Raw genomic sequence first — 24,317 nt, 5'->3', positions numbered from 1 at the left:
TGGCAATAGTCCCTAGGATCTTGGGCAGCCTCAAGTTTCATTCGTTGTTGATGCTGTAGATTGAACTGGAGATCTGAATCCTTAGTTGTCAAGTAATTTACTGGTTGATTACTTGTTGCGTTCCGTGTTGGGAAACCCACTTTCCTATAGTGATCTATGTACAGGAAAGCTCAGCCTCCATTCTCCTACACATCTCATTTTAGATAAAAGGCCCATGACATTTCAAAATAGATTCAGGAATAGTTTGGGGGTGGGGTCTGAACATAAGAAGAGCCCTGCTGGATCAGACCAAAAGCCTATCTTAAAATGTCTTCCCTGCATGTAATTATTTAATTTGTCATTATTGATGGCGGTGATTTGTGTTTGCTGGTTTGTAGATACTTGAAATACTGAATGTAAAATGTACTCTTGATTTAGTTTGGCGAATTTCTATCTCACCCTTCCTAAAGGAGCATAGGGGTGGCAAAACTTTGAATTTTGTTAAATTGTTGTTATTTATAGGATGATGTCATTAAACCAGAACCCAGCAGTGACCAGGGCACTTGAGTTGCAGGCTGCTGTATCAATGACTATGGAGCCAGACTGGGTTCTTGGCTCTCAGCCTGGTGTTGGTGACCAGGAGACTGCTGAACCACAAACCACAGCAGCAACGGGGTATGATTAATGGGAGCTAGAACCATCACAGATGCCTTCTAACCATGCCTGAAGAAATTAGTGCCTCCCCCAGTGCCTCAGCCAACCAGCAGTGCCCCAGGCAGGAGACTGTGGAGCACAAGAAAAGCATTCCATATCCAGGTCTGAGGTCTTGCAGAGGTTTCAGAAATGGGATGGAGCCTAGGGGAGTAGACCTGGAGACAGAGGCTCAAGAGGCATCAGTTTGATTCCCAGCCTCTTGAGATCCTATTCTGAACTAGGAGCTGTTTGTGGTATTGCAACAACTATGGTGCCCTTTTCCATAGGCTTCTGTGTGGAATCAGAACAGGATATCTAGCAGTATGTATTTTCTTGTCATTCCTGTGGGTCGTAAACAGTAATGTAGGAAGCTGATATACAGATTAAAAAAGTCTAGTCCAGCATTCTGTTCCCACAGTGGCCAAGCATCTACTTAAAAGAAGGCATCCTATCTTACACTGCTACCTCAATCCCAGTTCATTTGGTCCAGCATTTCTATTCCCTGGCAGCTTCCTCCACCCCCTTGGCATCATAGCTCCCCCCACTCTTCAGTTCGCCAGCTTGTACTTGCCACCATGATTTCTCCATTCTGGTGTTTATCGGCATCTGGGGAAAGCATGAAACCTGAGTAATAATTCAACCTGCTTGGAATGAGAACAAAAAACACTTTACTTCCTTTCTATGCCATGCAAGGACTTAGATGCAGGGTGAATATGGAGATTGGGTGGGTGGAGGAGCCTAACATTATAAGTCTGCATGGCATCTTTGAGTGTGCAAGACAGAGAAAGTTAAAAGCTAGGGGTTTGTTTCTACAGAAAGCAGATGGGCAGAAGAACCGTGTCAGTAATGGAGACAGCCTATTTTGAGTGTCATGGGAATGCTTTCATCAGCTTTACTTGAAATGGCTGAAATCTTTAGATTAGCATGGCTCTGGAAAGATGGTCTCTAAGTGCTGCAGAATACACACTAAACCAGTTCTGACTTTCCTAAATTTAGCTATACTGTGCCGTGCCTGCAAGACTAGCTTTTCCTCTTACCTCTTCACAGGTATAGCCCTCATCTAGGCAGCAGTATTCCTTTCAATTTGGTATGTCTTCTTGAAACTGATCAATCCCCACACAACCCAATTGTGTTTAGAAGCAAACCTTCCTCGCTCTGACAACTTTATCATCCTCCTTTCGTATTCTGTGCAGGAGTGCAAGTATTTCAAGGTTCATTATTTACCATCTACTGTATTTTAAATAATGCTATAGTCATGCAGCAGGTATGTTCCAGCTGCCAACTGAAAGGTTCTTGAAGCAAAGCCAGGATACAGAGTGCTGTGAAGTACACTTGATTGATGAAAGCCTTGACAGAGCCAGCTTCTCCTTTCCTGTTCCTCCTGCTTCCTCCTGAGATGTATTCATGGGATGTTTCCCTGCTGTACAGAGTAGTCCAATTAGCTGTACATTGCTTGCAGTAGTCATATCATTTGTCATGCTAATCGGATTCCTCGTAAAAAGCTATTAATTACTTGTTCCTGTACTTTATGAACATAGATGCAATTACTTGTGATTTTGCACGCTGGAATGCTGTTTTTCCACAGTTCTCCTTGAGCTTACTGAACACAGGTGAGCAGGCAGGCTTGCAAATGTGGTTGCCAGAAGTGGCCAAAAATCTTCTAGGTGACTCTGTATCCCTTATACTGAGTCAGACCATTGGACCATTTAGCTCAGTACTGTCTGCTCTGACTTAACAACAGCACCTCAAGTTTCAGCCTGAGGCCTCTTCAAGCCTTATCTGGAGATGCTGGAGAGTGACCCTTCTGTATGCAAAGCAGATGCTCTACCCACAAACTACAGACATTCCCCCAGTCAGATGCGTGGGATATAAGCATGCTGTCATTGAAAAATATGGTTGGCAATTATCAATAATAATACCAATTTAGGAACCCATCTTGGACATTTTGTGGGGGAAAGAAATGAATGATTCTGAGACTTAAAAGATACCGTATATTTCCACGGGAGTGGTGATTATTGATGTTAGCATGAACTGAATATCTTAAATAATCATTTTTTTAATGTAATCGACAGAAGAAAGATCAGAAAGTTTTTTTGTATCTTTAATGTATTTTTTTGTCTTTATTATTTTATTTCTCTCATTCACTTTTCTCTGTTTCATTTTCCTTTTTTGTCTCCTTTTTCTTCTTCTTTTTTCTCTTTTCTTTGTAGTCCTATGTCTGGGCCTTTATTAAGGGCCAGAGACTGTATACTCATGGGGGTGGTGGATGCTTAATGGAGGACCCTGGGTAAGAGACAGAGAATGTTGGTCTCCCAGCGTGAGAACCTGGGAGGAGAAAGGAAAGATCCCAGGTGGGATGAACTGCTATCTTCTGTAGGTTGTAAGGGCTAAGAATTACTTTAAAGAGAGGACTCTGTATTCTGTATTCTACTTAGAATTTTTGTAGCAGCTACTTTATTGTATTATGAAAAACTTTAATAAAATATCATTACTAGAAAAATAGCATCAGCAAGGACCCTGGCTTCAACACACACACACACACACACACACACACACCCCTACCTACCTACCAACCAACCAACCAACCAACCACATTTTACAGAGTATCAATAAAAACATAATAAGTATAATAACAACAGCATAATAATAAAATAATCATAACATTCCCCCACCCACCCCTCCACAGCTCTAGCAAGCCATAGATTATTTAATAGTGAAAGGCCTAGGTAAAGAGGAATGTTTTTGCCTGGTGCCTAATGACATGTAATGACAGTACTAGGTGAGCGTCTCTGCGGAGAGCATTTGACAGTTGGGGAGCTATCATGGAAAATGCCTGTTCTTGTGTTGCCACCCTCTGAACCTCTCAGGTAGGAGGGACATAGAGAAGGTCCTCAGATGACAAGTGCAGGGTCTGAGTCAGTTTGTATGAGGAGAGGCAGTCTTTAAGGTATTGAGGTCTTGAGCTGTGCATGACTTTATAGGTCAACACTAAGACTTTGAATCAGGCCTGGAAACTAATTGGCAGCCAATGCAGTCAAGCCAGGATTAGTGTTATATTTTCAAACCATCTTGTTCTGTTGAGCTGTCTGGCCATTGAATTTTGCACCAGCTGAAGTTTCCAAACCATCTTCAGAGTCAGCCCCACGTACAACACATAGCAGTAATCCAAAGCATTAAAAAAAACCCCACATGATTTGAGGTTATATATTTCAACTACTAACAGCACACTTCTTCAACATTTTGTATTCTCTTGTAGTATATATGAGAAAATCCTTCTTTTGCAGACTTTGTGGTACTCTAATTGATATCCTCTTTTTCTGCTGTGTGTTTTCCAGAAATATCTCCAATTTGTAAAACTTCTGCCTTAGAGTTTATTTCTTTTGTAGTAGGAGCATCAAACATTCAGTCTCTTAGTGCTAGTTTCAACAAGAGCATAGTCACATTCTTGTTCTTCAATTTCTTTCTGTATATGAAGGTATTTCAGGTAGAACTATAGCTCATTAGAAAAATTAATACATTTTCTAAAAAAAAGATTAAGGTGTGACTGAACCTGCACAGTTTTAAAACTTTGTGTGTGTGTGTGTGTGTGTGTGAGAGAGAGAGAGAGAGAGAGAGAGAGAGAGAGAGAGAACCTCTAATCAACTCTCTTTCATATATACACATTAGAATACACATATTCTAATGTATGAATTCCCGTTTTAGGGAAACTTTTAATGTTTGATGTTTCATCATGTTTTTAATATTCTGTTGGGAGCCGCCCAGAGTGACTGGGGCAACCTTGTCAGATGAGCAGCATACAAATAATAATAATATTACTACTACTACTACTACTACTACTACTACTACAAAAAGATAACATCCTTCAATATATAAAATAAAAGTAAAATGTTATCAAAAATTAATAAGATATAACAAAAGCTAATATTTATAAAACTGTACTCCACAAAGGTCAGTATTGCACTCCTCTGAAGTCTGCATTATAGGCTGCTGTCTAGCACCAGCTCTGGGGAGGGCAGCTGGGTAGACATGGGTTTGTCATGTTTTGATAAAAGATTCCCCATCCCACCTCCAAAAAGTAAGAGTGGTTTCTGCTAGGGGTTGGTGTTCACTCCTGAGCCATAGAAGAAACTACTGAGAAATCCTTAATGGCTGCCTGATCTTATTTAAAGTGAATTTGGGCAGTTGGGGTGGGGACAGAGAAAACTATGTCCAACTTATTTGGGTGGAGCTTTTAATGACTCCAAATGATAAAGAGTCTCACTTCATAACATGACTACTTTATCCTGATGCAGTAGTTAAGATAAGGAAGTGTTAAGAAGTATATATTGGTGTGAATATGTCTATGTATATTCATACCTCCTGGAGGTTTTGAGTTGAAGGGTTGATTTAGAATTCTGAACTCAGTTTTCTTGGGGGGGGAGGGGGGTAATAATCAAATTCTGCAGTGCTTAGCAAAAGTGAGGGGAAGTGTATTTAAACAAATTCGCTGGAGAATATGCCTAAATATCAGTATACAAATATTTGTTTCTTAATTCCTTCAAGGTAAACTATCACCTTTCTCCTGGGTTTATGGTCTGCTTTATTGCATATATAGTGTTTTTGTTGGAGGTGATATGAATAACAGCTGTCAAAACTTATTGTTGACTGTGAAACAAGGTCTGTTTTGAAAAACAGACAGTTTAATAAACAAGTTTTAACAGGAAAGTATGTGTTCTTAAAATCCCATTACCACTTACAGCTGACAATCTTAGATAGGGAGTTTTTTTCCCTTTCAAGTTCTTTCTCTAAAAGAATGAATATCAATTTTCAGTAAACACACAGATAATAGTTAAAGGCTCAGACAAGTTTCTGGTAATTACTGTAAAGCAGCTTTATGTTTTCCTGGATAACCACTTTTTACATTCTCATATCCATATTGCTGTATTGCTGTATTATTATAACATTTGCTGTGCTGATAGCAATAAGTTTAGATGTGGGATCCTAGAAGAGAAGTTAATGATGGACTGAGAAGAACAGAAATGTTGAGATTATTGCACATAAGCCTGATTCAGATGAATGCTTGCAACTTCATAAAATACAGTTTATGAAACCATAAGCAAGTGTTGGGGCCAAGGTCTCCTACTTCCCCCTTGTATGCCAATTTTGGCATGAAGATCATGGCTCATATTAAGCCAAAGTTGCCTATTCTGTCTGAACCAGGGAGCTCTTGTTTAATGCAGTGTTTCTCAACCAGTGTGCCTCCAAATGTTTTGGGACTACAACTCCCATCATCCCTAGCTAGCAAGACCAGTGGTCAGGAATGATGGGAGTTGTAGTCCCAAAACATCTGGAGGCACACTGGTTGAGAAACACTGGTTTAATGTAATCGATTTAACAAACCAGAAAAATCCAAAGCCAGAATGTTGGAGCAGGAAGAAAGGGCCCTCTATTCAGTCCCTTGTTCGTGAATCTCTAAATTTAAAGCATTCTAAAAAAAATAATCAGCACCATATATGGCTTGAACCCCATGATCAGGAACTAATCTTATAGGGAAAAACAAACAGTTCAGGTTCTGATTGGATGTATGATCACAAAATGTGATGATATGCATGTGGAGTTATAAAATTGTGAGAATGCAATAAACCCTCAGGAACTAATCTAGTCCCCTCCCTCTGGATGATGTTTTTGTTTTTAGTTGTTGGTAGTTTATCTTTTTAATTTTTCTTGTGCTTTTTTACATGTTCCTTTTGAATCATTTGTAAGGATGCAAATAAAAACAAAATGTTGACAACAGACCCAGAAAGCTATTTCTGCCTTTCCATAGAGGATGCCATTTTAAGAGAAGTGCGCACACCAGGCAGCCTGAAGTGGGAAGAGCAAAGAATCACAATTTTGCAGGATTTGTGCTGCAACGTTTAATCATGAGAATTTAAGCCATTTATTTAGATGGGAGTACCCCTTTCATCTGATTGTTCTCTCAAGAGGAATGTAACACCAAGTCTCCACCCACAAGGAGGGGAGGCATCTTTTGAATTCGACCTAGACTGGCAAAAGAAGCAGGAAGCTCAAAAAGCATCTATAAAGCACCACTTTGAATGCATCAAAATGAATTATATTGCTGGACTAGGTAGAGGCCGCTGCCTTAGCAGGCAGCTTAACTCTTTAAAGAAAGAAAACTTTTGCTAACTAAGTACGCTGCCTATCTCAATAGTTAAAAGAGCTCCTTACCACAGTGGCCAGAGATTTATATAACCACATTTCCCCATGTGTAATATGATATTTCCCCCAAATTTTTAAAGTTTAAAATTGGGGGTCATCTTATACACAGACTGTTGCAATTAAATATATAAATAAATACATACTGCCATCCATTCTCTCCCCCCCCCAGCCTCCCCTCACTATTGGCCCCACGACAAACCCTGGTCTGGTACTCTCCCCCAGCAGCCCCCACTCTGGACATTGTCCCTTCCACCTGGTTCCCTCAGCCGCCTCCTGGCTACCCAGACTCCCCGTTCCCCAAGCGCACTCAGGCAGCACTGGTAATCGCAGCTCCTCAATCAGCATTCACATCTGCCGGCGCTCGTGGAGTAAATACGGTACATACTGTAAATACCAAGACAAAAGTGCAACACACAGGCGGGAGAAATGGAGCTGCAGCTACAGTGGAGTTACACTGAGCTGACAGGAGCAGCCTCCATTACACAGCTTGCCTCACTGTTTGATGTTTAAATATACGGTACTAAATACACTGGTGTTTTGAATATTTAATAAAATATCAAAGCTGTTCTGTTTGGTGTTTAAAATATTTATTTCTTAATTTTGGGCTCAAAAAATAGGGCTCGTCTTATACATGGGGGCGTCTTATACACGGAAGAATATGGTACTTAATGAATCTTATAAGCACAGGATGAGTGAAAGACACAGATTTAAAACCTCAGTGGCCCCTTATCTGGTATTTGAAACATGGATTGGTGTTAAGTATTGAAGGGGATCTCATTCCCCTTCTAAACAATTCTCAAAAGTAGTTATCGTGGCAGCATATGCCGCTACACTCCATTAGATGCATACTATTACCGTTGTTCTTGACACAAACTGCATTGTTTGCCTCCATGCTGCCATATGCAACAACAATTCAATAATGAATAATGGATGATACTGGAAAAATAAAGATATTCAGATCAAATGTCAAGAGGTTAAATTCTCCTGTTAAGAGACGTAGGGTAGAAATGTCACTCAAGAAGGGGAAACCACTGATTATATGCTTGGAAGAGACACACTGCAAAAGTTAATTAGATGCGCTCCTATGTCTGAAAGGCCTTGCCACCTAGATCTCTTCAACAGGATTATCATCTCTCCTCTTGTTCCTATCTGCTCTCATAACCTGGACAGGAGTGGATGGGTACAAGCTGGTCTCCAAACTTACCGCACTTTGGGCCGGTGCCTGCAGTGCCAATTGCGCGGAGGGCGGGGGAGCACGCCAGAGCGTGCGTCCATACACGTGCACACTATTTCCGGAGCACTGCCGGGTCGCAGGAGCACCGGAAATAGCTTATGCGCATGGGCCTCCGACCCGGAAGTGCTCCAGAAATGACGCTTGCGCATGTGTGCAAGCTATTTCCGGTGCTCCTGCAACCCGGAAGTGGGCAGCCGCGCCGGTAAGAGCGGGGGGCGGCGGGCGCTGCGGGCTGGATAACTGTGTCCTTCGGGCCGTATCCGGCCCGCGGACTGTAGTCTGGGGATGCCTGATATAGACTGTGAGATCTTTCTGAGAAAGGCATCTCCTTACAGAGAGAGCAGATCTTGGCCAAACTTCCTACCCTTAATTGTTCTTGATTTCACTTTAGCCAATTGATGAGCTTCTTACCAGACTCTGAAGTTGCACCTCAAGCAAATAGAAAACTGACTGAGATAGAAAGCATTGTTATTAGTACTCCACCATCCTCTAGCACAGAGGTTTTCAACCTGTTTGAGTCCACAGCTCCCTTAACCAACTACATTCTCCCTGCAGCTCCCCTGTAGAAAGTCTGCAGTGTGGCCCTATACCTATTTACTCAGACTTGTTCAACTGAGTTGCATGAGGTTCACTCTTACCATACAACAGATTGCAGCCTTTTTTTAAAGTCAGTTGTAGGGAAGCAGTAAATAAATAAATAAATAAATAAATAAATAAAATTTGTGATCCACAAGAGCTCCTTGCAAGACAGAAGGTTGATGGAGGGGTTGCGCAGCAGTTTGCACCAAGGAGGGGCTTTTTCGGAAACAGCCGCCATATTATGTGGCAGCAGTCCTGTCAGCCTGTTCACAATAGTCATACCAGAATCTGATCCCCCTAATTGCATGTTTGGGTGGTGCAAAGTGGTCCCACTTGCCATTGTGGAGCTCTGGATTCCCAAATATTTTCATCTTTTGGTAATTAACTAACCTCATAATTTTAATTATAGCTTTAGTTTTTAGATTAATCCAGCCAGCCAGGCAGCAGTGGGTGCTGATGGTGTAGGTGACGAATACTATATGAGGAGATAACTTGTCTATGTGCCCCTTTCTCCAACGTTAGATTTGATGACCTGGGAAGGGCCTTTCCTGTAGTAGCACCCCATTTAGGGGAGTCTTCCTCCAGAAATATTTGGTGCCAATTCTTCTGTTTGCATGGTACCAAGTTAAAACTTTTACTCTACCAAGCCTTTGATGGATAAATGTATTTGCTAGTCTTGCTGCTTTTCATTTTTTATATGACATTTCTTTGATTTTTGGTGATATTTGGATACGATGGTTCTGTTGGTTGAAAACTGCCTTGAAGACTGCCTTGAAGAGCAGGAACATGGAGTATGACTCTCTTTAACTAAATGAATAAAGATAATTTTGTTGGCTGCTATAAAGTTTAGAAATGGCAAGATGTCGATGTCTCTGTACGAGCAGATGTTAATACAGCTTGATTTTTAAAAAGAAAAACCTCACTCTGGTAGAAAATGTGTCATTTTTAGGAATAGAAATCAAGTTAGCTTTGAATATTTAAAATTTTGACATGTGAGCTCTTAAAAATTCAGTGTGGGGCTAGTTTTATTTTATTTTTTACCAAGGTATTGTTTTAAAAGGCCCTTAGCAGGATACCACAAGGACTGCCTGATCCCTCTGAAGGCAGCCCTGTTTAGGGAAGCTTTTAATGTTTAATAGATTATTGTATTTTAAACCCAGCCAGATGGGCGGGGTATAAATAATAACTTCTTCTTCTTCTTCTTCTTCTTCTTCTTCTTCTTCTTCTTCTTCTTCTTCTTCTTCTTCTTCTTCTGTCTGATCATGTCACTCTTAGTGGTCCCTCATGGCTAATACCCATCATGAACCTTCTGTTCAGTATTGTGGGAGCAATTTTTTGGAACTCCCTTCCAGGTGAGGTCCAACAGGCCTGCTTGGTGTTGATTTTCCGGCACCTACTGAAGACTCTTTTAAGAACATAAAAAGGGCCTGCTGGATAAAGCCAGTGGTCCAACTAGTCCAGCATCCAGTTCTCACAGTGGCCAACCAGATGCCTACGGGTAACCTGCAAGCAGGAGTTGAATAAAAGAGCACTCTCCATTTGTGGATTTCAGCAAACCGGTATGCAGAAGCATCCCTGCCTCCCAACGAGGCAGAGCATAGCCCTCATTTTAACTGGTCTAATTCTACCATTTTAACCAATTTGTACCTTATCTGTATATAATTATTTATTGTACTCCGCTTCCTGGCTATTCTAGTTAACTAGTATATATAAATTGTTTAAATAAACAGGTGTTGTGCAAGATCTAAGTGGAACCAAAAGACAGTACTCTGGCAGCTGCATCTGGTGATGTTGGGACAGAGTTGGCTCTGGGGAACCTTCAGTTTGTAAAGCATGCATTCCAGCACCGGGAAGAAACCGGTGTTTTTTAGAAATGCCATTGATCCAAATATTTTTTGTGATATGGAGCTCTGCAGAGAGGTTTCAGTCTTCAAAATGCACATTCTTGGCTGATATTCACATCTGGGAGAGGCTTTCACAGCCTGAGAATTCGTTGAAGATCCTTTCACTGCTTCTCCAAGCATGAAGTGTCATTTTGCAAGAGGTGGCAGAGATCACTGCTTTAATAACTATTGTTAATTCATGTCACTGGAAAACCTGCTGCAGAGCCGCACTTGCAAACATGCTTGTGCTTGCTTAAGAGGCACTGTTTGAATTAAATTCTTTATTTTCACCCCAGGAATAATAAACTATATCTGAAGTTTTCAAATTGGCATTACGAGAATTGTGACAGTTTTGTTTATGGCCCATTTTTAGTACCAGATGCAGTAGGTGCTGTTTGGGGCATCAGTTCATCCTCTTCAATGAGCATTGCATTGCTTCTCCTTGCCCACCAGGAATCAGTATGTTGTAAATAAAATAATATTCCTAATAGAAACAAGTTTGCCATTAAAATACCTTGGCACTGAGAATGGTAGTAAGTGGCAATAGGTCTCCCACATGCTGCATGCATTTATGAGGATAGGAAGCTCCCTTTTATTAAAATAGACCATTCATCCCTCTAGCTCACTGTTTGTCTATATTGACTATATTCCGTGTCGGGGGAGGCTGGCGAGAGGCGACGGCGGGAGAAGGTCTTCCCCCGTCGCCTCTCGCCGCACACAGCCGCACACAGAGTTGCACTCCATGTTGGGGGAGGCAGGCAAGGCGGTAGCTGGGAGAAGAGAGCTTCTCCCCCCACCGCCTTGCACACAGCCGACATCGGACGGGGCTTCGGAGACCTTCTCCGAAGCCCCGTTGCATGCCGCTGCCAGTCCCCCAGAGCCTATAGGAACGCATTGATTAAGTTTCAATGCATTCCTATGGGAAACTGGGACTCGCTAGACGAAAAATTCGTTTCACAAATTGACCCGTGGAACGAATTAATTTCGTCTAGCGAGGCACCACTGTATATCTTTTCCCTCAGCGGGTCCAGGTGAGTTAGTTTGGTTCTCCCAACCCCAGCTGTTTTTCTCCCTCCCTCCCTCTCTTTCTCTTTGCCCGTCTCTCCTATAAAGCAAATTCTTAGGTTTTGTATGTGGAGTGGAAAAATGAACAGCATGTATTTTACACACTGTGGGAGAAACTCTATTTAAACGATGCCTGAGCTACTAAACATAACACTAACATCGGATCACTGGATCTAATCCAGTTTATTTTAAAAGGTCATACTGAAGAACTAAGCCATCTGTCCAGTGTAGAACTGAAAGGCATTTAAAGTGTTGCCTTTCTGCATTCTCTTTGGGGACAAGTTTATATGTGTGAGAGAGGGGGAGATACCATGTTACCAGTTTACAAAGCTGCAGCTTCTGAAATAGTCCTTAACTTTTGATTCTTGATTTTTCTCTGTACTAATCCCAGCCCTCCACAAAATGAATTGGTGGATTCCACACTTTGGCCTGATATAAGCCTTCTGAAGCACCTTCTGCCTGCTAGGTGGTGCCTTTCTCATAAAAGCTGTCAGGTATTTTAAAGATTAGATAGATAGATAGATAGATAGATAGATAGATAGATAGATAGATAGATAGATAGAGATAGATAGGGCATCCAGTTCTGCTCTGCATTAATAGAGGCACCTCCCACAACAGTGAGATATTGTTGGTGAAGGAAAAACAAGGATGATTGAGGGTAAATATTCTTGCAAATTACCCCCAGGGACGTGGGGAATGGACTTCACTCGCAGTTTGTCTCGGTATTTGGCTCTCTGGAATACAGGGGGCAGGTAGGCGCTAAGTGCAAAAGTACTTCACCTGCTGAAAACTCTCCAATGCCACTATTAACAAGCAGAGCTCCTCCTGTTATTTAGAGCTTAATTGGACTAAAGTACAGGCATGTGCTAGAAGAGATGAGATCACAAACTGCGGAACAAACCAACTGCAAGGACTTTAAGGTTTGAACTTGAGAGAAGACTTCATTCAGAGCAAAAGACGGTGAGGGGGATAGGAGCCTACAGTTTCTTTTTTAAAAAGTTTTATTCTCTACATTTATGATTCGGCAACCCTCTGAATGTTAGTTCAAATGATATTCGTACAAGCAAGGATGGAAGAAATTGGATTATAAATATGGAGTACAGTATAACGGAACTGTGTGGGTAGAAAAGGGGGGGGGAGCTCTATTTTGCAAAAGGTTTACGATGGAAACTTAGAGCTGACTCTTCCCCATCCTTTGTTACCGATATTTACGAAGTGAACTGAATAACACTAAGAGGACTTGGAATTGAATTTAATTGGAAGTATAATTGCTCATATATCTTCAGTTGGAAGGAAGGATGAAAGGAGTCTGTCAACTGCCAAGGAACTGATAAGGTTCTGTAAAGAGTCCTCTGCATTTCGACAGACCACTCTTCTTCCCAGGAAAAATGGTAATATTTACTGGGGCAGGGTGACTTTTGCAGCTGTTGTTAAAGTTGCAAAACAACGAAGCACAGGATGGAGCAATGGAGAAATCTCTGGAACAACAATGGGATATCAGCTCTGCCCAAGGCATGAGGATAACAGCAACAACCGGGGGAAAGAAAGACATAACATCTTACAAGGACAGGGAGAACCACCATGGGCAAAATAATTGCCACACACAGGAAGAACAAGGATATAGTTTGAGTTCATCACTTGTAGTTTTATAAATCATTTAATGTTTCAACATGAATAGAAGTTATTAATATTACAGTTGTTGTATGAGGGGTTATTATGAATGTAATTGAAATTAATAAGATTTTGGAACACAGAAATAAAGAAAATAATCAAATCTAGCACACTGGGCACCACTTTATATAAATTCTATAATTCGTATTTGAACAATTGGTATTAATAACTTTATTATAAATTGGTCTTGTTATGTGGCTATTATTGGACTGTAATTTAATATAATAATTATTAAAAATAGATAGATTAGATAGATAGATAGATAGATAGATAGATAGATAGATAGATACAGTAGATAGATATAGACACACTGCTTGAAAAACTGGTGAGTTCTGCAAAAATTCTTCACCTTGCTAAGTATGATTTTAATTATTTTTAATGGCAAAATTTAAAAATTAAAGCAGGATTACTAAGAAGTAATCTTGGGATCCTCTAGGCTTCTGAAGGAGTTAGCTGGTTGGCTGGCTGGCTAGCCGGCTGCCTTCCTGTGAATTTTATGGTTAATGGAGTGTTATGATAGCGGGATAAACTTTCCAACCCTTAAAATGAACACTAAATTAGGGCTAAAAATGTGTATGTTTCCTGGCACAGCATTCCTGGAGGATTACTGCTTTGGGCAAGATACCCACAAGTCTTCTCATCTCTTCATTTTATTTTACACCTTTTAACTAGGAGTTAGATAGTTGCTGATTGGGCAGGTGCTAAAATAGTCTGTTGAGGAGCTTTGCTATATGTGCACAATGATAATTTGTGTGTCAAGGCATGTAGCTCAGAAAGATGAGACACACTGTTCCCATCCATTACTGGGCCAAATGTTTTACTTGGAATTTTGATTCAAGGGCCAATCCAGATAACTTAAATGTGTACACAGGCAATAGCCAAATAATCTGCATCTGAATGTTGCACACAAGCACAGTGCCAAACCTGTGGTGACCTTTAAAATGTCACTAAACTGGGTGGAATGGAGGCAGGGTGGGGACGGGAACAGAACCCCTGCGCAAACTGGTCCTTGACTGTACATATTAAAATGTCTTACACATGGCAATACAGTTGTCCATGGGCTGTATCCACTGTTGGACCAATTCAGAGTAGACCATTAAAAAAAAAAAGACACAGGGAACTTAGGCCTGTTAGTTTCAGTGGGTCTACAGTGAGTAGAACTAAGTTGAATATACAGTGGTACCTCTACTTAACGAATTTAATGCGTTCCGAACACACATGCGTAAGTTGAAAAAAATTGTAAGTCGAATCCCATAGGAATGTATTGGGAGAAAAAATTCGTAAGTCGAAGCAACCCTATCTAAAAATTCGTAAGTAGAAAAAATCTTATCTAAACCGCATCCAAGATGGCGGGCGGAGCTCCGTTCGTAAGTAGAAACATTCTTAAGTAGAGTTATTCGTAAGTAGAGGTACCACTGTAACCCCTGTTTTGAAAGCACCTTTGCAGGCAGCTTTGACCACAAGGTTGCTTAGAGAATCTTGATTGTTTCAGAACAGCATATGGTGGGGGTGGCTTCCGTACATGCACATCATGAAGCGCTGCCATAACTTTTGTTGGTCTCTACATATGAACTACAGGTGTACAGTAGCATATCACAATTTAGAAGAGCAGTGCTAAAGAACAGAGAGGGAATATGAGAAGGAAGGGGCTATAAGGAATGTTCCAGGGAAGGAGAAGAAATAATATTTGTGCTTTTTTAGTTCATGTAGTGCAGGTAAAACCTAAAAAGTAGCTGGCAAAGTAGAAAAATGTGTTGGGAATTTGTATGACTCAATTAAAAAAATGCAAGGGTGTTGATGAGGGGATCTTGATAGAGCTGTTAAAGAATAGAGTTAGCTTACCCATGTACAAAGCTACATTCTCAAGTTTAGACTTTTCGTCTTTTTCTTTTTTAATGCTTGTGATCATTTTATAGGTACGTTGATGATGTGATCAGCCGCATTGATAGAATGTTTCCTGAAATGTCCATCCACTTATCAAGGCCAAATGGGACCTCTGCAATGTTACTGGTATGTTAAAGTTTTATACAAGCAAAACTGGTGGTACACACACACACAAAGAGGCAAGTTCCTGGGTGGGAGATGGGGAAAGCATGTGCTTTAAAAAATTTTAACTACTAATAATTGATCAGAAAATTCTGGCAAAAGCTTAAAAGTCATCTGTCAGAGTAAAGGTTCAGATTCAGGTTAATGGTCTATCTAGCCTAGCATCCTGTTCTCACAATGGCCAGTGGGAAACTTGCTAGCAGGTCAACAGCACAACAGCGACCCATTCATCTGCAATTCCAGTAGAGCATTACCATTGTGGCTAGCAGGCATTGATAGCTTTGTCCCACATGAACTTGTCTAATCCTCTTCTAAAGATGTGTGATGTGGTGGCCAACACTACCTCTTGCAGGTGGAAATGCCATAGTTTAACTATGAGCTTTGTGAAAAAGTACTTTCTCTGGTCTGTACTTAATCTTTCAATATTTGGGTTTCTTGGAGGTTTCTTGATTTTCTTGATCTTTCCACGGCTGCCATGAAAGCTTTTGCTACCAGAGACAAGCGTCGCCTACTCCTTCTCCCCACCACCACCTCCAGTCACACGCACCGCTCTTTCTTGCGCACACACAGGTGCTGGGTTGCCAGGCTGCACCAGGCTGCACCACAAACCATGTAAAGTTAAGGGCACCAAGTGGAGCAAGGAAAGTGCACCCAGGGCCTTCTCCACCCTTCAGCTTGGCAGGCAGCATCAGTGCCCTGGAGAAGGAAAGCAAGTGTACACAGCTGCATAGGGAGACTTCAGGCTCTCCAGCAGTAAAGCACAGTGTCCCCTCAGTGCCGAGCCACAGGGACTGCGATCGTCCCCAAAAGCTGAACCACTTTGAGGGTGATGCCCCCCCCCAAAAGCGGAGTGACTTCTTAATTTCTCAGCTTTGGGTTCAAAAACATTGGAGTCGTCTTATACATAGGGGCGGCTTATACATGGAAAAATCCAGTACTTTTTCCACAACATGACTAGAAAGCCCCAAACATTGTTACTATTCCTCATTGGGGAGTTGTACCAACCCCTTGATTATTTTGGTTGTCCTTTTCTGAACCAAATGTATTTTAAGGTCCTAAGCTGGAGAGCTGCAAAGTTCATACACAGGACTTGCAGCAAATCTATTGACTTCTTGACTGCAAAGAGCTGACTTCTACACGGCATCACAAATAGCTTCTGATTCCACCCTTTCAGATTTAATAGCGGTTTGCTGTGTAGCATTGAACCAGAAAGCAGATCTTCCACCCCCAGTGTGACCTCCTGGAGTTCATTGCAGAGTTGTTTGGCTCTTAACCAATGTAAACGGCTAAGATTTTTGTGGGTTGCATATGGAGATTTGATGGAAAATTCTAGGGAACAAATAACTGCACCAAACCACAAATATTTTAATCTGAAGAGGAAATAAAGCCATAGAGTTTGAAGGCAGTTTCCTGTCTTCCTATGTGTGTGGCATCAAACTAATGTACATAATCTATATTAATTTTGGAGAGCCAAAAACATATTTTCATAAGAGATCATGGCTGCTGGCCAAATAAATAAATGATTTTCACAAGCATCTGAACGCAGGAGGCATACAGCCTAGATGAATCAAACCAAAAGAGAAGCTTCGTTTTAATGTCAAATTGTAGTGTAAATGAAAAACTATAAACACATTTATAGCTTACCAACTGCTTAGCTTCTCAGCAACTTCAGTTGAGATTTTAGCATTTTTTTATATGAACATATTCTTAGTACAGCTCTTGAAGGAAGCAAGTTCCTTTAGTCATAATAAAAATCAGTTGTCATATTTCATTTATTTCTGGTCAGATGTCTAATATTCAATTTTTTAAATACTATTCCAGGATTGACTGAACTGGAGGGTTATTTTTTTTAAAAAAGCTTGTTTTCCCTGGTATATTAATTTGTGATTTAATGATTCACCAAGAGGAACAATATACTACATGTAGTGAATTATGTTAGTTCTGGAGCTTCCTGCAAAACCATTCACTTTCAGTTAGCATTATATTCTTTTAATTGTCCGTCTGTCTGCTAGTATTCATAATGCTTTTGTTGTAAGCTCAAATTTGACTTCCTCTGTATTTATTAGCAGGACCAAAATCTGTCTGGAATTTTGTATGCCTGGTGAGTTAGGAGTAATAGCACAGCGTTTTGCACCTGTGCTTGTGTGTACACATTTGTATATACATACAAACAGACATGCAAATAAACCCCAAGGGCAGGCTGGGCAGGCATCCTAAGGATCTTGTACTGGCATTAGGGATGCTATCCAAGTTTTCACAGCAGATTTTGGCTGTGCCTATCTAATATTTATTTAGCACCAGTTTTGGCAAGTCTCCATAGCTCTGTTCTCAATTAGTAATGGGTGCTTATAATCTCCATTTTTCTTTTCTTTTAGAAAATCCAAGTGTAGGACCACAAATGTCTGAAACCTTAGTTTCAGGGATGAATCCAATTCTACCTAAAAGAGACTCATTGAAAGAATAGGCATGATTGGTTTATTTCTAGTAAACATTGCAAGCCACCTTGAATCACAATTTGGGAGTTTTCCAATTCTGAATATTATTTTGCTGGCCTGTAAACTGAACATTTGTATTTGTATGATTGAAATTTAGTGGCTGATCTGTGTATGATCATAATAAAAAAGATTTGTGATTAGGAGAAGGTCAGATAAAAAATATATTAAATAATAAACAATAAGAATCAAATAAATAAATAACAGAAGCAGCAGCAGAAATAAATATAATTCCCAGTGCATATCTTTTGTCACATTGTTGATACTACTAAAATTATCTCCTGGAGCTTTTCTTTTCCACCCCAGCTCACCTAAGATGCAAAGCCTTTTTTATAACAAGTATTAAATATTTCCTTTGATGAAGAGTTTTATTCAGAAACCAAAAGTTTTGGTGCACAAAGATGTTTTAGGCAGAAATCATGAAGTTGAAAGAAAACAAGTTTTTCGTTTTAATTGCTCATTTGGCACTTTATTTTCTTATAATAGCCATGACTGGAATTTATCACAGGGACCTTTTCCTTTCAAGCTGTTCCACAAGTTCACTCCAAGGAACTTTCAATTAACTAGTGCCACCCCAAACTCCCCTGCAGAGCAAATACTTTTGCTTCAAGATCCTGTCATCTCTAGTACAGACCATAGAGCACACCAAGTGTGCATAATTTCCTGCAAGAGACTGTCCGTATTAGATCATTCCGTTAAGCCTTAAGGTAGATTTTAATAGTTCAGTACAGGTATTTCAAATTGAATGAAGAGTGAGGGGTTATGGAGAAGAACTGCACTGTGGTGTAGTGGTTATGTTGTTGGTCTAGGACCTGGGAGACCAGGGTACAAACCCCTACTTGGCCATGAAACTCACTAGGTTACCTTGAGCCAGTCACCAGCTCTCAGCCTAACTTACCTCACAAGGTTGTTGTGAAGATAATATGGAGAGGGTAAAACCATGTGTTCTGCCTTGAGCTTCTTGGGGGAAAGTGGGAAATAAAGGTAACAACAACAACAACGATATAGTAGAGGTAGGAGTTTACCACCATGGCCAGACTCTCTGGCCTTCAAAATTCCTAACAAAGCAGTCTAAAGAAGAGGCACAAAAGGTTAAACATTTCAGCCTTCAGCTTTGGGCAGCATTCATATAAACATATGCCTACCAAGGGAAGGCCTTTATGCACATTACAACCTCTAGCTAGTACAGAAGCATAACGAAGCTCATTCCTAAGGGTATTTGTTGGTTCTTAGTAGCTGCTGTATTGCGATCCTGCATGGCCAAGGTTTCCTCTAGACAATCCTCTCTTTCTGTGTTTCTCAGATTTATACATAGTGATTGTACTTCATTAAGCTGGATTTACAGTGCATAGTCTAAGCACATAAATAATTGAAACCCCTTTCCAGAGCTCTGTGGAATCCTCAGCTGATTTTAAAGTAGTCTATCATGGTAGTTTTGGATAGCAGTTGATCCCATTCCACCCTATTGATTTATCAGTTAATCTTTTAACTGCATCCACACATGAAAGATCGCAAACCTTCTAGGATAACACAGCCTTAATAAAAAGACTATGCAAAATTCATTGTCTTCAATTCAAAAACTTTGTTGCACGTTTTCCCAATTTGGCATAAATGGGAATTATAAGTTGGATGTTAGGGAAAGAGTAGTACCTCTGGTGGAGGACATGCCATGCTCCTTCTGGGGTAGTTTGTCCACCTTTGGTCCCCACCCTGCACTCAGCTCTCACCTGTGGCTCCTAGAAGCTGTCAGCCTAGGAAACTGCTTTGACTGGTCGGCTAAACCACGTGAGTAGCTGGATGGGTTTCAAACCCTCAATGAGTTAAGGACTTCTCCTGCATGCAAATACAGGCTCCGGCAGATTGAGAGAAGAGAGCAATAGTGGGTCCAGCAATCAAGAAGGAAGCTTCTGCATGTGCTGTAGAGAAAAGTGAGGGGCAGATGGGGTTTGTCAACCTGGGAAGGTTGCTCATCTCAGAGAAGGAAAAGTCTGATCCTAAAGCTCTGCTGCCTTGCAACTATACTCATTCATGAGAATGGCTTTGGGAGTAAACTCAGAGGAAAAAATTTGTGCCCACTGTCTGGTGGGACATTGTTGGGAGAGAAAAGGCTAAGGAGTAAACCCTACACAAATCCAGAGTGGAGTCCCTGAGGTGGCTGGATGGCGCCTTGTACACATCTCCTTCCGGCAACTCCTACAAGCCCAGCTGGTGCTCTGCTTTTCTTTGGAGGCTGAGTGAGGCTGAGAGAGGGATCTTGTAATCTGGGCAGCCCAGGACCACCTTACACACAGCTCAGGCTTGCACCCCAAGGAGGTCCCCTTGGTTCTGCTAACTCAGGGGTTTCACTTCACCCCCATAGATGCATCAAATGTTTTTCTATGAAGAAATGACAGGAGGAATGCTGAAGGCCTAACCCATGCAGGCACATATTGACCTTGTGAACTCCATCAATAAAATATAAATCTCCGCATTTAAATGTTTATCCATGTGAAGCCACTAAGGTTCTAACGTCTTGTAAAAATTTCCCCTCTAAAATTTGTGTGAGTGCAATACACGTGTGTCATTATTTCTGTCCTTTATAAATCTTCACCAATTTAGTTTGATTCAATTGTTGTTTAATCGTGTATTTTAATTTGTATTGTATTGTTTGATTTATAAGCCATTCTGAAAAGATTTTTTACTGAAGGATGGCATATAAATTCTTTTTAAAAATGAACTGAGCCTGATATTCTGGCCAGTCGTAGACTTTCACAAATTGAATTATTTGATCATTTCTCAACAAAGTGTATGCTGTGGGCAACAAACTATCCCCTTGATAGAGCAACTTTTTGTTCTAAAAAAAACCCTGAACCTCACATGAGTTTGATTATGTATTAATGGAGATCCATTGTCATACAAAGACAGGTTTTTACATTTTAGCTGCTGTGCATCTTCAGTGCTATGATATAGTGCTTTTAAGATCCTGGCTATAAATCATGCTTTACATGGGTTGTTTATACCTGTCCATAAAACTATATTAAGTTTGAAAATGTTTGTTTCAAGGCAAAGCTTTTATTGTTGAATTGAATTTCTGAGCAGGTCGGAATGGACATAAACTTATAACAGCTATAAAAGAGAAATCTACTAGCTAGTTGGCACGAAATTCTTCAGGGTTCAGCAACCCCTTGAATTGTCCCTTGCTACTGTATTCTTCCCAGATTTATCAGCAACTCAATTAATTTAGGTTGTCATTGTTCAGCTACACAGTATAATTAGCACTTTAGTGGCAATTCTTTACATCTGTTCTTGTTAGTCCAGCTGACTGATGTGATTCAGGCGTAAGTATAGGCAGCTCTGAAGGCTGCAGGTGGTGTTCTCTCTCTATTCTAGAGAATATTCTGGAGTTGCCTATTTTCTTTCAAAACCATGTTGTGATTCTGTTGGAGCTCATGTTAGGATGACCACTGTCTAAACTGAAATGGTCACCAGTGTCAATTTGTATTTCCACTGCATGGTGAAGCAAACACGATGTGTAAAATGAATGCTGTATATCATCTTGTGTGCCTTCAGGTGGAGAGATTGTGCACATCTTACAAAGGTACTTTCACATTACTTATTTAGTAAAGGTAAACTGGCCAGACTGGACATGCTACCCTCCGCTGTCCTTGAAGGTCGATTCTCAAAAACACCATACCAGAATAGACTATGTCCCTGCGGAGTTGGCAGCGTGGAGACTGTATCACATGTACTCCTGTTCTGTCCCCTATATAAAGACCTCAGGGATGAGATCATCACACCTCTGATATCCGCCATTTCGGGCCGCCCATCCGAGGATATACTGTTTTTCCTCCTGGCAGACCAGACTGCCCAGACAACAGAGAAGGTAGCCAGATTTACTGAGAGGGCCATGAGACTGAGGGCCGCCAGCTGAAGGACAATAGCGCCTCCTGTGTGAACATATAATTAAGATCTCATCTGTTCCATTTTAATTGTGTTATGCTGAATCCCGAGACAGCACATTTTATTGTTATATATAGCATTTTTCTTTTTTCTTTCCTTTTTACCAGGTTATGTAATATGAATCCTTTGTTGCAATGGCCTGCAGGCCACACAAATAAATAAAGTTTTACTTACTTAAAGGTAAAGGGACCCCTGACCATTAGGTCCAGTTGCGGATGACTCTGGGGTTGCAGCGCTCATCTCGCATTATTGGCCGAGGGAGCCGGCATACAGCTTCTGGGTCACGTGGCCAGCATGACTAAGCTGCTTCTGGTGAACCAGAGCAGCACACGGAAACACCATTTACCTTCCCGCTGGAGCGTTACCTATTTATCTACTTGCACTTTGACATGCTTTCGAACTGCTAGGTTGGCAGGAGCAGGGACCGAGCAACAGGAGCTCACCCCGTCGCGGGGATCGGAACCACCGACCTTCTGATCGGCAAGCCCTAGGCTCTGTGGTTTAACCCACAGCGCCACCCGCGTCCCTACTTACTTATTAGTTGCCCTTATATACCACATTTTTCTCCAATGAGATTAGGGTGCTGTTCACAGTGCTCCCTCTCCTCATTTAATCCCTACAACAACGCTGTGAGGTAGGTTAGACCAGTGTTTCTCAACCTTTTTTGGGCCACGGCACACTTGTTCCATGAAAAAAATCACGAGGCACACCACCATTAAAAAAGTTAAAAAATTTAACTCTGTGCCGCCCTATATTGACTATAGGAAGGAGGAAATTAATCTCCCTCCCGCCGCCCCATGGGAGGGGAGAAGCCTTCAGACCCCCAATTCTCCTCTCCTGCGCCCCGAAGTGGTACAGTCCAGGCAAGGCTCTGCCTGCCCCCGGATTACAAGGGCGCGCACACTTCCAGGGGAGCTGCGGGGCGGCTCAAAGGCGAAAGGTTACCTTGGCTGCTGCTTGCGAGTAATTCCGGACCGTGAAGCCCAGCGTCCGCCACGCAGCCATGGCGAAGGACGGGCGAAGGAGGCAGGGGAGGCGGAGCAACATCGATGCGGCTTAAGGGGGACCGGTGGCGGATCTGGAGTGCGCCTCCCTAGGGGGCCTCCCTAGATTCTAAAACCACCCTCCAGTCGTTTGCACTGAACTTTGGGAAAGAGGAGGAGAAATATTGCTTTCCGGCGGGTGAGTGTCGTGTATTGGCGGCCGCCAGGCACGTGATAATGTAAATCGCCCTTCTCGTCGCCGCACACCAGCCACTAGTGTGCCGCGGAACAGCGGTTGAGAAACGCTGGGTTAGACTGCGAGACAGTGGCTGTCCTAATGTCACCTAGTGAGTTTCATGGCCAAATGGGGATTCAGACCATGGTCTCCTAGATCCTAGTTCAGGCACCCCCCCAAACTTCAGCCCTCCAGATGTTTTGGACTACAGTCCCCATCATCCCTGACCACTGGTCCTGTTAGCTAGGGATCATGGGAGTTGTAGGCCAAAACATCTGGAGGGCCACAGTTTGGGGGTGCCTGCTCTATTAGCTCAAGTTTTCACAAGCTGATGCTGAATTCATGGTGCATTAGAATCTTCAGTGTTTGGTGATATTTAATAAATTCTTCTGTGAAATCTTCAAGAGTCATCGTATTAGTATAGTATCCTAAATAGTTAGTAGAATGTAATCTATCATGCCTACCAGTATAACTGAAAGGGCCATTTTGATTGTGACATACACTACAATTGGAACAGCTTTGTACATCTCTGCCAGGTTTGAACAGCAGGGTCTCAGAGAGGGATTCTGTGTCATTCATCTTCATTACAGTGGAACTTTCCCTTACCCCAAAATAGTGACCTTCATATGTTGCAGACTGCAGCTGCTCTCTGGCCAGTGATTAGGGATGATGGGATTTGGAGTCCAAAACTTCTGGAGGGAAAGCCTACTCTAGAGTTCCATCTGGAAGAGCTATGGGTTGTTCTATTTTGGGCTGTGGTGTAGATGACCAGAATTATGTGAGTAATTTTTAACTTGTGTATTTTAACTGGTTGTTGTTTGGTGGTGTTTTAATTGGTTGAGGTTTTAACTATTACCTGATCTAATCTCTTAGGAAGGGCTGGAGAGAAGGGACAGTATAAATAATGCAGGATCATTATTGGTTGTAAAATAATGCTTGTAAAAGGACTGTATGGTAAGAAGGCTTGTACTTCAGTTGTCAAGTCCAAATCTTTGCTTCCATGGATTTTGATGAGGGCATACCCTTGTCCCATGTAAGCCCCACTGAAAGGAACAGATGCTACCCAACACCTGTGTATTGCCCCATTTCATCACTCATTTGTAAGATGCATGTAGAGTAAAAGCCACTGTTATTTTTTGTAATGTTCTAAATAAAAAGCTTGTGGTTTCTAAAAATATTGCAGAATGGATTAACAAAGAAGCACTGCAACTCATCATTTTAAAGCAGAGTCTTAAAATAATTTGTATAATTTTGGAAAATATATTCCACCCCAGAAAATGGCTTATTTTAAGGAACTGTTTTTCACATTACTTTTACAGC

General features: G+C 41.4%; 1 protein-coding gene across 1 annotated transcript in view; it reads left to right on the top strand.

Annotated features, from left to right (window-relative positions):
* MED27 (mediator complex subunit 27) overlaps positions 1–24,317 on the top strand; it is a 178,874-nt gene that overhangs the window by 101,197 nt on the left and 53,360 nt on the right. The window contains exon 4 of the mRNA XM_035112590.2: positions 15,219–15,312. Coding sequence (XP_034968481.1) covers positions 15,219–15,312 — 94 coding nt within the window. The remainder of the gene's footprint in view (positions 1–15,218; positions 15,313–24,317) is intronic.

This window comes from Zootoca vivipara, chromosome Z (genome assembly GCF_963506605.1).
Source record: "Zootoca vivipara chromosome Z, rZooViv1.1, whole genome shotgun sequence".
NCBI classification, from domain to species: Eukaryota; Metazoa; Chordata; class Lepidosauria; order Squamata; family Lacertidae; genus Zootoca; species Zootoca vivipara.
This window is presented reverse-complemented; position numbering and strand designations above follow the sequence as displayed.